General features: G+C 37.9%; 2 protein-coding genes across 5 annotated transcripts in view; one reads left to right on the top strand and one right to left on the bottom strand.

Annotated features, from left to right (window-relative positions):
• Positions 1–13,084, top strand: part of LOC140338723 (RNA-binding protein 4B-like) — a 75,891-nt gene that overhangs the window by 44,059 nt on the left and 18,748 nt on the right. The window lies entirely within an intron of this gene.
• CCS (copper chaperone for superoxide dismutase) overlaps positions 1–13,084 on the bottom strand; it is a 28,648-nt gene that overhangs the window by 13,609 nt on the left and 1,955 nt on the right. For both annotated transcript variants that reach the window (XM_072423041.1, XM_072423042.1), the window contains exons 2-5: positions 10,754–10,826; positions 5,874–6,011; positions 3,849–4,026; positions 2,995–3,055 (exon numbers count right to left, since the gene is read on the bottom strand). In XM_072423041.1, coding sequence (XP_072279142.1) covers positions 2,995–3,055; positions 3,849–4,026; positions 5,874–6,011; positions 10,754–10,826 — 450 coding nt within the window. The remainder of the gene's footprint in view (positions 1–2,994; positions 3,056–3,848; positions 4,027–5,873; positions 6,012–10,753; positions 10,827–13,084) is intronic.

Below are 13,084 nucleotides of genomic sequence, written 5' to 3'. Positions count from 1 at the left end.
ACACACACACACACAAGTTTAGTTGAAATGTCTCAATTTGTTTCCTAGTGATCACATACACATAGATATACAATACATACATCCAAATCAAGCTCTGACATATAGCACAGCGCTGTACAAAGATGAATGGTGCACTCACATGAGTCTCAGTCATATGTATAGCAAATTGGTTTAAATGTCTCAATGGGTTTCTGAGTGATGGTGGAACATTGCAAGTTTGGTTGAAATGTCTCTATGCGTTCCCTAGTGATCACCAAATATAGCTCTGACATAAAGCACAGTGCTGCACAAAAAGATCAGCGGTGCACTCACATGCACCGCTGATCTGAGTCAAATGTCTAGCAAGTTTGGTGAAATGTGTTGATGCGTTTCCAAGTGATGGTGGAACATAGCAAATTTGGTTAAAATGTCTCCTTGCATTTCGTAGTGATGACACACATACATACATACATCCAAATATAGCTCTGACATATAGTACAGCACTGTACAAAGATGACTGGTGCACTCACATGAGTCTCAGTCATATGTATGGCAAGTTTGATGAAATGTCTCCATGCGTTTTCGAGTGATGGTGGAACATACATACATACACACATACATAAATACAATAATCCAATCTTTTATATTTAGACTAGCTAATAACCCGGCGTTGCCCGGGTATTTATTTATTGCAATCTTATATTATACAGGAAAAGGAATCAAATAAAGCTATAGTGATTTTCTTGTCTAGGGTGTTGTTTCATATTTTTGCCTTTGATTGCACTCGACCATTTGCCTTACGTTTTCTCAAGGGCAATATTACATGCCAAAACATTGTAAAGTCCAAAAAAAAAGTATGTAAATATAAAAGCAAAAGGCACACTGTCACTGAGCAATACATGCACACATACATACATGCAAATATACCTCTGACATATACCACAACGCTGTACAAAGATCAGCGGTGCACTCACATGGGTCTGAGTCATATGTCTAACAAGTTTGGTTTAAATGTCTCAATGCTTTTCCTAGTGATGACATATACATACATCCAATTTTATATTCATAGATTTATATAGTTCTGACATATACCATAGTGCTGTACACTGAAACACTGAGCTAAATCCATCAGTCTCTGTACAGAGTAGCTGACACTCTAATGTCCCCTACAGTCACACACTATTATTATGCATTTAATTTACCTTTGACATATACCACAGCACTGTACAAAGATCAGCGGTGTCATATGTCTAGCAATTTTGGTTTAAATGTCTCGATGTGTTTCTGAGTGATGACATACACACATACATCCAATTTTATATATATATATATTAAAAAAACTCTGACATATACCATAGCGCTGTACAAAGATCAGCGGTGTCATATGTATGGCAAGTTTGGTTTAAATGTCTCTATGCGTTTCTGTGTGATGGTGAAACATACCATGTTTGGTTGAAATGTCTCCATGCGTTTCCTAGTGATCACCAAATACAGCTCTGACATATAGCACAGCGCTGCTCAAAGATCAGCTGTGCACTCACGAGTCTGAGTCATATGTCTAGCAAGTTTGGTTGAAATGTGTAGATGCATTTCCTAGTGATGACATACAAACATACAAATATAGCAATGACATATAGCATAGCACTGTAAAAAGATGATGACTGGTGCACTCACATGAGTCTCAGTCATGTGTATGGCAAGTTTAGTTGAAATGTCTCCATGCATTTTCGAGTGATGGTGGAACATACAAAGACACATACATACAATATATAGTTCTGACATATACCATAGTGCTGTACAATGAAACACTGAGCTAGACCCATCAGTCTCAGAGGAGATGACACTCTAATGTCCCCCCATTGTCACACACTAATATTATACTTTATTATATCTCTGACATATACCATGGGGCTGTAAAAGGATCAGCAGTGTCATGTGTCTAGCAAGTTTGGTTTAAATGTCTTTACGCGTTTCGGAGTGATGATGGAACATAGCAAGTTTGGTTGAAATGTCTCCATGCATTCCCTACTGATCACCAAATATAGCTCTTAACATATAGCACAGCGCTGTACGAAGATCGGTGGTGCACTCACATGAGTCTGAGTCATATGTCTAGCAAGTTTAGCTGAAATGTGTTGATGCGTTTCCGAGAGATGGTGGAACATAGCAAGTTTGGTTGTAATGTCTCCTTGTGTTTCCTAGTGATCAAATACACCCAAATATAGCTCTGACATATAGCGCAGCGCTGTACAAAGATGACTGGTGCACTCACATCAGTCTCAGTCATATGTATGGCAAGTTTGGTTGAAATGTTTCCATGCGTTTTCGAGTGATGGTGGAACATAAATACACACACACATACAATTTTACATATATAGATAGGGGAGTTTATTTTTGCAACTAATTTACTGTGTCCCTGGTGGTTAATTTATATATTGCAGAAGTATTCACAATATGTTCTCTGAAGCTTGTAAAAAAAAAAAAGAAACTTTTAGGCTGAAATTACAGTCTACATTCTTAAAAAAATATTGGTTAATTGTGTCTGAAAAATTGGACAATATCAGGTATGTATAGCATAATCAGAACCCCTGATCTGCATGTTTCAGGTCCGTAACTTAGAAACCGGTAAACAATCCACAACAACATAGCAGTTAAAGAACTAGCTTTTTTAGGGTAAGACCGAAATTGCCATCTCCATGTTTATTTAGCTTAATTTATTTATTTATTTATTTAGTTTAAATCTCTCTTGCAGGTCACATAAAATAATTAATTTGACCTGACTTTTTAAGGTTATATTTTTGAACATGAAAAAAATAATAATCAATTTTTTTCTGCTGTGTTTTCTGTATTAGTTGTGTACAGGACAAAGAGATGAACAGTTTTAAAACATAAATCAACTCCCACCCCAGTGTAAAATAAAACATTAAAATATTTTTAAACCAATATATAAAAAAAATAATGTTTTAAAAAACGTGAATAAAAAAAAAAAATAGGTAAAGATGTTACTGTGCTTACACTGTCTGTCTCATCAGGACTTCCATGATTATTGCCACAAGGATTAAAATGCCTGCCACAGCTACAAAAAAAAAAAAAAAAATGTAAATAACATTTTTCAAGAAAAAAAAAAAACAATAACACCAACAATTTTATTTAACAGACCTCATACACAGTTCTTTATGTTTTATTTCATATGTCACAACAATGACATATTTTATATGTCCTTATTGTGCTTCAAATTGACATTTCAGGTGCATTTGACCTTCTTCTGACTTAGTCAACAATAACCATCTTCCAGCTGCTTTTGAGTTCTGCATGACTTGTATAGGCAATAAAGCACTTCTGATGCAAACAAAACCTATGCAAACAGGCATATTTTACATCAGGAAGGATAAAGGTTTGCTACAACTGACCTCTAATTTTGAAAGTGCCAGTGGTCTGGCTGTTAAGTGCATCTAATAATTCAGTAGTTTCCTTCTGTCCTGGAAAAAAGTATTCAGGAGTAGTGCCTTCACCCAGTGGCATAGAAAGCTATGAAACCAGAAACAGCCAGGAACCTGTTAGGAAGTGGTCAACAAAAGCAGCTTCTGTACATGTAGGCCTATATGTTGTTATCCTAAACACATTTATAAGCAGAACAAATACCTCTTATCTGTACATCTGTACCCTATTAGTACATTAGTCAAAAAACACAAACAGTTCACAACATCGAGGCAAACATCGATAGGCATTTTTGCAAGTTACATAGTAAGTTGAAAAATGAATTAAGTCTTAGGACTAAACCCATCGAGCTGTACAACTAAACTATCACTTCTTGGTAAAAAAGTCCTCAGGTCTTTATTTATCACCTTACTTTGCTCCTCCAAAAATACCTTTCAGAACCTGCAGAAACATCCCCAAATTCATGAATATGTAGTCCATGGAAGCCAGGACTTAAACCATCAAGTGTCCCATCAATAACACAAGAGTCCTCAGATACTTGAAGAAAACGAACCACTCCTTGTACAGACTCTTCCCCTGACATCATTGCCACAGCTGCCCCTAGGTTATCTGTAAAAGAATATGTAGGAGTTTGAGCAGAATTCAATCTTTCATTTCAAGCTAAAAAAGTGACTTACCACTATTTCAAGGAAACCTGTCGCATGGGAAAGCAAAGACTTTCACATAAAGAGTTTTTACTAAGCTTTCTTCTTTAATTATAAATACAAAAGTTTAAAGACCAGCCACAGAAATAACTTTATATTTTGTTTTTGGTACAGTATGGAAGGATAGGGCCTTTGTCAAGTTTTTTATTGCTGTGTCTCTACTAGGAAGATTTTTATTCATGGGAAATCTTTTCTATTAGAAAATGGGCAAAAACACATTTGAAGTAATGAGAAATGTATCCAATAGGAACATAAGCAAAACAAATGTTAAGGCTTAGTCTACACGGACTGTTTCCCTAGCGTTTAACCTGAGGCTTTTAAAGCCCATGTTTGAAGTCCCCATGCATTCCAATAGGCTATCTTAAATGTTGCTTGCAACGTTTAAAAAATTAAAACACTGGATAAACGCGGGAAAACGCATGAACTGGTTGAAAACGCTTCCATTGAACTCAATGGAGGCTTTTTCAAGCGTTTTTAAGCTTTATGAAAGTTTCAATTGAAAACGATGGGGGTTTTTATAAACGTTTTTAGCACGACTTTGGACTCTGGAAGCCCCCATTAATAAGGAGACTCCCAGATCTTCACCATTCCACCCTGGGGAATGAGTACAGGGTTACAAAAAACCCCTTACTCATTCCCTGAAAGAGTTAAAATATGTGTAAAAAAATAGGACGAGGCTTTAATGTTAAATTATTTTAGTAAATGTGTGTGTTTGTGTAACAAAACTTTTTTACATGTTATCCCAATGACAGGATGATTTCCAGGGCTGCAATGAGCACAGCCCTGGAAATACTCCTGACAGTGAGGGATAGGGAATGAGTAAAGGGTTTTATGTACCCCTGTACTCATTTCCTGAAAGGGTTAAAAGTAAAACTTTTAAAAACGCTTATGTAAAATGGCGGCAATTCACGGTAAAATGCGTCATAGGCGTTTATACAAGTTTTTAGCATTTTAAAGTTAAGCTTTAAATTGCTTGTAAAAGTGCACAAAAACGCATTTAAACGTGGTAGGAACGTTTATATGCGTTTTTAAAACCGTTCATGTAGACCCAGCCTAAGTAAAAAATAATTACAACATATGACAACATTTTTATTACTTTTTGTCTTTTGCTGTTTCAGTGAAAACTACATCCTTTACCATGTATGGGCATGAAGAAGAAGGAGGATATGAAAGCCTCCCGAATCAAGTCATGGAAAAATGTGTTTTAGTACCCCCCACCCACCTACCTTATCATTTCAAGTTATCATTTTCACAAAATTGTTATATATTACAGAACATGGTAATTTCAGAATTATAGAATATTTTGTAAGCTTTACCACTGGATGCCCCTGCACTTCTCCACTGAACACTATGGGCCTGATTTATGAAAGCTCTCCAAAGCTGGAGAGAATACACTTTCACCAGTAAAGCTGAGTGATCCCGCAAACCTGGAATGGATTTCTTTAAAGTGATTTGCTATTTTCTAGCAAATGTTTTGAATCCTGGACCAGATCCAAACCAGGTTTGCTGGACCACCCAGCTTCACTGATGAAAGTGTATTCTCTCCAGCCTTGGAGAGCTTTCATAAATCAAGCTCTATATATCAGCGACATTTTCCTGAATCTCAAAGACAAACACTTCTGCAGTCTAAGTACCTAACTACTACCTCTCTAGCACCAGATTGCCATTTGTATGAATGTTCTGTTCTTGTGTATGTATACAGAATTTTGTACTCCTTTCAAAAATTAGAAAAACAAAACATTAGTACTGCACCTGACTTAATGTTACCCATTCCTTTCAGTACTGCTTTTCTTCCTGAACTCTCAATCAGGTTCTGCACTTCCAATGCTGGTAAAATTGTATCCACTAGAACAGATTCAGACTCTAAATTGACAGTGACATTCTGTACACCTGATAATATCAAAGTAAAAGAAGTTAGAACGACAAGTCCAGCTTACATATAGGCATATACTATAAAGTAATAAATATAAATGATAAAATTCAGAAGAATTAAATTTCGACTAATACTCTGTAAAAAAAAACGAACGACCCTGCACGATATCTGCGAACGATCGTATAGCACCGATCCTGTACATACAGATAACGACACGATCGTTCGCAGATATTGTACACACGATAGATGCGATCGTTTGAACGATACAGGAAGTGACGTGCACCACAGGAAGTGAGCGAACGTTCGTTCACCGCGCATGCTCAGACCATGGACGATCACTGAACGACCGTACACACGATAGATGGTCAACGATCGTCGTCCAATCCGATCCGCCGGTCCGGTCGTTCATTTCCAACGACTATCCTCGTTCGTCGGCGTCGTTGGTTACTTTTTTTACGAACGATTTTTGCCCAATCGATCGTTCGTCGTTCGTTCGTCGTTCATTTCCAACGATAAAAATTGGAAGTGTGTACGCAGCTTAAGTATTAATAGCCAAGGACTCCCAGTAACTGACCTAAAAGTGATATGTCAAGCCATTTTATTTAATAAATTCTTCATTAGAATACATTCTGACTTTTGAAAAAGGACCATTTTATTTTGCTGACAAAAATGAAAAATTTCTTACAATATATCACAAAAAAGCCATATGCTAGTAACAAAACACAAGGGTTATTTCTCTGCTCATATTAAACAAAAGTGAGGAATAACAAGGAGTGTAAGCTTTAAAATCTGTCTGTGGTTATTTTTTGCCAATATAATACTTACAGATTGTGTTAAGGCATCTTATCCAACAATGACTGTCTAATGTCTAGCAGTAATTTACAAAGAAGAATTTACCAATCTGTAAACGAATTTCAAAACTGAACATATGCATAAACAGTTGTATTGACTACTGTATGCTGTTGGATAAAACTACATTACATATTTATGCAAGGAGCCTGAAACTACACTTTGTGTTGAAATGTTTATCTGCAGTTCTAACACATAGAAACGAAAAACCATTGTATATTATAGCATATTTTTGTGCTCAGTATTTATAAAACAGGGAATCTGATAGTCCCCCAAACATTTCCTGGTGGGAATCGATTGCTGCCAAAAAAATACATAGACCTGGAAGATTCCCACAACGGAATGTTTAAGAGAATGGTGGAACCCCCTAAATAATAAGCCCAATGTAAAATCCATTGTTGGAGTCCAATAGGAGACACACAGAAAATCTTTACCTCTTGGATTACACTGCTTTCCATAGAAGTCCTCTACATCTCCTGTGTCATTGTTTGTAGCTGTCTGTGATTTGCAATCCCTTGGTGGTTTACAAATACAGTATAATAATAAAGTTGATGTTTTGAATACTTGCAAACCTTAAAAAATAGCAGACCAGCCAAGATAATTCCCTCCCACTTTCAAAATGCTTCCATTTTGTAGCAAAGCAGTATTGACAGCATGATTTCAAATACTGGGATGATACCCGTGTCCCTCAAAAGACACAAAAAAAAGGGTGTGTGATAACACATGCAAAACTCATAATTTCTCTTTTCTGCATTGAGAGAACCAAATCCAGATAAAGGAGAAAAATTATCTTTTATTGAACTGCAGCCAGACAGAGGGACAGGAGTTTCTAAAGCACATAAACAAAACAAGATTTAGATCCCATGAAATTAAAGGAAAATGGAAGTAGCGAACTACATAAAAACCCCCTGTTCAAAGGTCTTAAGAAAGAAACGTTTTTTAAATCCCATAAAATAGGCATAAGGATAACTGGAATACCTTCCAGTTCAATCATGCAAGGCTGAAGAGGAAAACATTTCAGGGGAAAACAGCATAAAATCAGGGTACTTTGATCTTAATGAGCCACAACCGAATCTGCTAGAGAAGCCCTGAACCTAGAGACAAACCTGATCAGTTTGTTTGTTAACCCCCCTAAAATTCTTAGACATAACTCACCGAAATATGTCCAATATTTAATAAATTTAATAATAAACTTTAAATAAAAAAAAAAAATCTGGTAAAATAAAAAAATAGTGATACATGTGATAAATGTAATAACTGTACGGTGGCATATATATCAAGATTTCTTAGATTTCGGTGAGAAATTCAAAAAATTTTGTATTGGACTCAATATAAAAGAGCTGTATTGAGTTCAATACAAAATTATTTGAATTTCCCGCCGCTCCTCCCGCCCGCGTTGACACATGCACCGACATCACTGGAAAACCCCGGAGATCGTCTCTGCATTCGCCGGCTGGAGATCGGAAGAAGAGGACGTGTTCTGAAGACCTGTGGAGACCAGCAGGCTGTCGGGGGATGACAACGGCACAAGGTAAGCGTTTTTTTTTTTTTAAATCTTTTTAGAGACCTAGAGGATTACTCAGAGGACTCGGGATTACCGCTTTTTGCATGGAAAATCCACCCCAAGTCACAGTCGGGATAACTGCTAGGGGGGTTAAACCCAAAAGCCTAAATGCCCATATCTTGCATTTCCCACTAGCAACACAAGTCCTCCAGGTGTATAAACCACTTCCCCGGGTCCAGCCATTATTGGCTTGACAACAGAATATTACACTGTAGAGGTCTAGCTAGAAAGTGGGAAACCAAAGAGGCTACCAGCAGACCTAAGGTCCTCATACAAAAACAAATAGTGTTAAATTGTTCTTGAAATAAAGAGTTTAAAGACTGGAGTGCGTAAAGTTTCTCCTATGGCAGAAACACTGACTTTAGCTGTGTTCAGGACTATATCCAGAATCTCGAAATGAAGAATTAGTTCCAGCAACATTCACTGAAGCTTTAGCATCCATCCCAATCATAGCAACACCAGGCATTGTCCACTGAATGCTTCCTTAACAGGAAGCTGTCAAAGTATCCCAAAACAGGGATGCCATAAGAATGCAGTAGGACTAGAACAGCACCATGCTAAATAGCCGTAGTGTAGATGAGAGAGCAATTGGCAAAAGTCACAGACTGGTAGTGCAGAGGCATCATGGCAAAGCATAATCACTGGTAAACTAAAAAAATGGGGATATGCATAGGAAGCGTGGGAACCTGCATCACTTCCCCTCAGTAAAGTTAGCAAAATAGCTTGACTAATATCCTAAAAAGAAAGTGGTACATCTGATAAAGAAATAAGAGATTTATGGATTGCGGTGGTAAATCAGATCATAAAATATACGTGTACATAAAACACGTGACATATAAATACATTTAGAAATTCTCCTGATTTTTACAGAAACAGTACCTAATATTTTGGAGGAGGTTCTAATGCAAACACTTTTCTTAAAAGCAACTTTTTTTCTGAATATTAACATTGTAATGATTTACATTGGAATGTATTGTCAGGTATAATTCTTGTTCACTGCAGACATCTAATGGCAACTATAAGGAAAATTAAACCATATGGCACAGAATTTATTTCTCCTTTCTGATCCCCTTTAGTTATAATGGGTCACGTGTCCATAAACAATCCTTTGTTTAAGTAAGTCATCAGTAGACAGAGCTGTGTCTTCGTGTAAAGTGTAAGCTTGTTTTTGACGGCTCTGGTCTGTCAAACCAGACAAATGCAGTTCTGGAACATGCCACTAGGTGTCAGTTGACGATAAACCGATATACTTTTCTAATGGTATTTTGAGTGCAAACAAAACTCTCTGTTTCAGATGGTCCTGCTTTACATTAATGTCATGCCAGGGCAAATGGTGCAATACAAATCAAAAATACAGGTTGACAATCTAAAATCTGGGTCCTTCAGTTTCCCAGCATGAATTTCTGATTGCATGTTCAATGCAAGACTGCAGTACACTGTTTGGCCACTGATGTTTTTAAGGAGCTGTACTGCAGAAACAGCTGTTAGCTTGCTTGCTAAACTAAATTCATGTTCGGATGTCCCTGCTGCCTGCTCCCTGGAAATGTGCCAGATGTCTGTGGGTGCTGTGAGAGAAAGGTTGGTTGGTGTGTGGAGGGAAGTATAACTTTAAAAAAAATCCGGAATTTTCAAAACTGCAGCGCACCTCAGGTCCGAAAGTTGCCGGATTTTTGATTGTCAACCTGTATACACATTTGTATTGTATAACACTTTTATACAATACACTTAGTACTTTAAACAAAACTGCATTGTGTTGCTTAATATTAATTTAAAATGAGTGTAAATAAAAAAATATTTTGATACAGAAATCACTAAGAATTGCAAGAATGTCTAACAAAAAAAAACACCTGATTTTAACCATGCAATTTATTTTAATATTATTACTGTATGCGGCGTTTAAATTGTCCATATATGCATAATGTCAGCACAGTGGCTCAGGGGTTAGCACTGCAGCCTTTGCAGCGCTAGGTCCTGGGTTCGAATCCCACCCAGGACACTATCTGCATGGAGTTTGCAGGTTCTCCCCGTGTCTGCGTGTGTTTCCTCCGGGTACTCCGGTTTCCTCCCACATCCCAAAAACATGCAGTTAAGTTAATTGGCTTCCCCCTAAAATTGACCTTAGACTACATTAACCACATATGACTATAGTAGGGACATTAGATTGTGAGCTCCTTTGAGGGACAGTTAGTGACACAACTATGAACTTTGTACAGCGCTGCGTAATATGATGGCGCTATATAAATACTGTATAATAATATTAATAATAATAATAATGTCATATACATACTTTAAGCACCAACATGTAGCACAGCCTTATATCAGAAAGTTAGGATAGGTGAAGCTTACCTTGGACACTTTGTAATGAGCCCTTTACTGCATCAACACACTTTCCACATGTCATCTGAACTGCAAATTCAAGCTGCCACAAAACAATGAGAAAAGCAAATGAGCTAAATTATATTTTATAACTATTCTACATACATATAAATATCAGTAAACAGGAAGTTTAAAGATGAACAGATAGCCAGTGAATCAATATATCTTCCATACAATGCAGGAACTAACTACTAATGGGTCCATTTAAAGCGTACCTATACTCGGAATTTTCACTTTACATAAAAGAGTAGAGAACCCTTCTATAGGGTAAAAATTCTGTTTTGTTTTGTTTTTAGGTGCAACGCAAAAAAAAAAATTTTGAGTGCAGCACTGACCCCAAATTCTCGGCCGCCTAGGAGGTCAAGAATGAATGGGAGTGAAAAGCCTACCTGGATACCTACGTCATGCATCCCAGGAGGCTCTTGGGCGCTCCTTCTACGCATGCCCGAGCATCTTGGGCATGCACAGAAGGAGCCTTTTTGCTGAAACAGAAACATTTTCTGATCTCACACATGCGCAGTGGGATCGGCAAATTTTTTTTCATCCTACGTCACCTGATCTCGCGCCTGGGTCGGGTGAGGTAGGATGAAGAACCCAAAAGAGAAGACGAAGATGGCGTCTCCGGAACCAATATCGGGACGCCGTGGGACCAGGTGGCATCCCCGGAGTGATCAGTCTGCCCTGCGGGATTGAAGGCAAGCGTGTTTTTGTGTTTAGAATATAGTTCCTCTTTAAACATTTTTCACTATTTTTTAGTTTTATTATGTTTGAATCCTCATTCAGTGCTCTTAATACATACCGGTATTAAAACTAAGGCTCGTTCTGTCACCTAGTGGCGAATTATAAATAAAGCACAGCAGTTATAAGAGTAAATCTCTATACCTTCCCCATGCATCTAAACCAGAGGTAGGCAAACTCCGGCCTTTAGGCAAGATACAGCCTAGCCAGTATTCCAGTCCGGCCTAACACCCCCCTAGTTATTTATTGTTGGATCCAGCCTAATTGAATTGTTGCGTTATTGCGAATACCTGCGATATCATCAAGTTCCCACACAGTAACCCCAACTACTATGCCTAAAGAGCAGAAGCAACCTGCAGCTACCAGTCTCCCGAAGGTTGACCTCGAAAGTCGTGTCTTCAATGCGCAGTGGGCTGACGAATTATTCTTCGTCCAACGCATCAACAAAGCCCTGTGTTTAGTGTGCAACCACACCAACAGCACTTTCAAGCAGTCGAATCTCAGGGGGCATTTCGATGCTAAGCACGCGCACACGTACAAAGACTTTTATTGACTTCTACCATCAGCTTCCACATGCACAGTTTCCAAAGTTGTTAGCCCATGCCAAGCCTGTGAAGGCAATGTTTGGCAGCACTTTTTCGTGTGAGCAGCTGTTCTCCAAGATGAAGTTTTGTAAGAACAAGCTGCGCTCTTAGCTCACTGACAATCACCTTAATGACATTCTGTTGCTGAACTCCTCATCATTAGAACCTGATATTCTATCTGTCTCTAAGAGCATGCAACATCATGTTTCCCATTGATTTTATTGTATTTTTAAATAAAAAACCTTTCCTTAGACACCTTGTTTCTTCTGGCCTAGTCCGCCTTTTTGACCTCCTGAAATGGCCTAGTAGTCTAAAAAGTTTGCCGACCCCTGATCTAAACAAACCAAAAAAAAAAAAAAGAAACGGCTGAGTTCGACCGATTCGAAGTGTGAATAATTTTATAAATTATTTTGTATCACACCATCAACATTAAAAAGTAACCTCTACTTAACAAATTGTGTAGGCTGCTGGTTACTTAGCGCTATCTCTGCAATCAATGCTTCTCTGAATCAGTAAGATGAAAGAAGCACTCAACTATTAATGGAACAGTGAACGCTAACTCCCTTGACTTCAAACTTATTTATGTCAAGACACCCAGGCAAATAGCATTTTCAGAAAGAAAAATCCAGCAATGGCAGCTAAATAATTCTGGGAAAGCGAGACTTCTAAAAAAAAGCCCCAAAAAACACTGTATCTAGTCTTTTATCTGTTTTTCATACTGTATGCTTTTTAACATTTGTGGACTTAAAGAGGAACTAAACTAAAAACTGCCAAAAAAATAATCCACTTACCTTCAATTCCGCAGGTGTCTTGCATCTGGTCCCGTGTCATCCCAAAGCCGGCGCTCCTGGCGCCGTCACCTTCGTCTCTTCTTCCTGGTTCTTCATCCTACGTCACCCGACCCAGGCACGAGATAGGGTGACGTAGGATGGGAAAAAAACTTGCCGATCTCACTGCGCATGGGTGAGATCGGCAAATT

The sequence above is a fragment of the Pyxicephalus adspersus genome, chromosome 9 (genome assembly GCF_032062135.1).
Source record: "Pyxicephalus adspersus chromosome 9, UCB_Pads_2.0, whole genome shotgun sequence".
Classification (NCBI taxonomy): Eukaryota; Metazoa; Chordata; class Amphibia; order Anura; family Pyxicephalidae; genus Pyxicephalus; species Pyxicephalus adspersus.
Note: the sequence above shows the minus strand (reverse complement) of the source record. Positions and strands in the feature narration are given on the sequence as shown.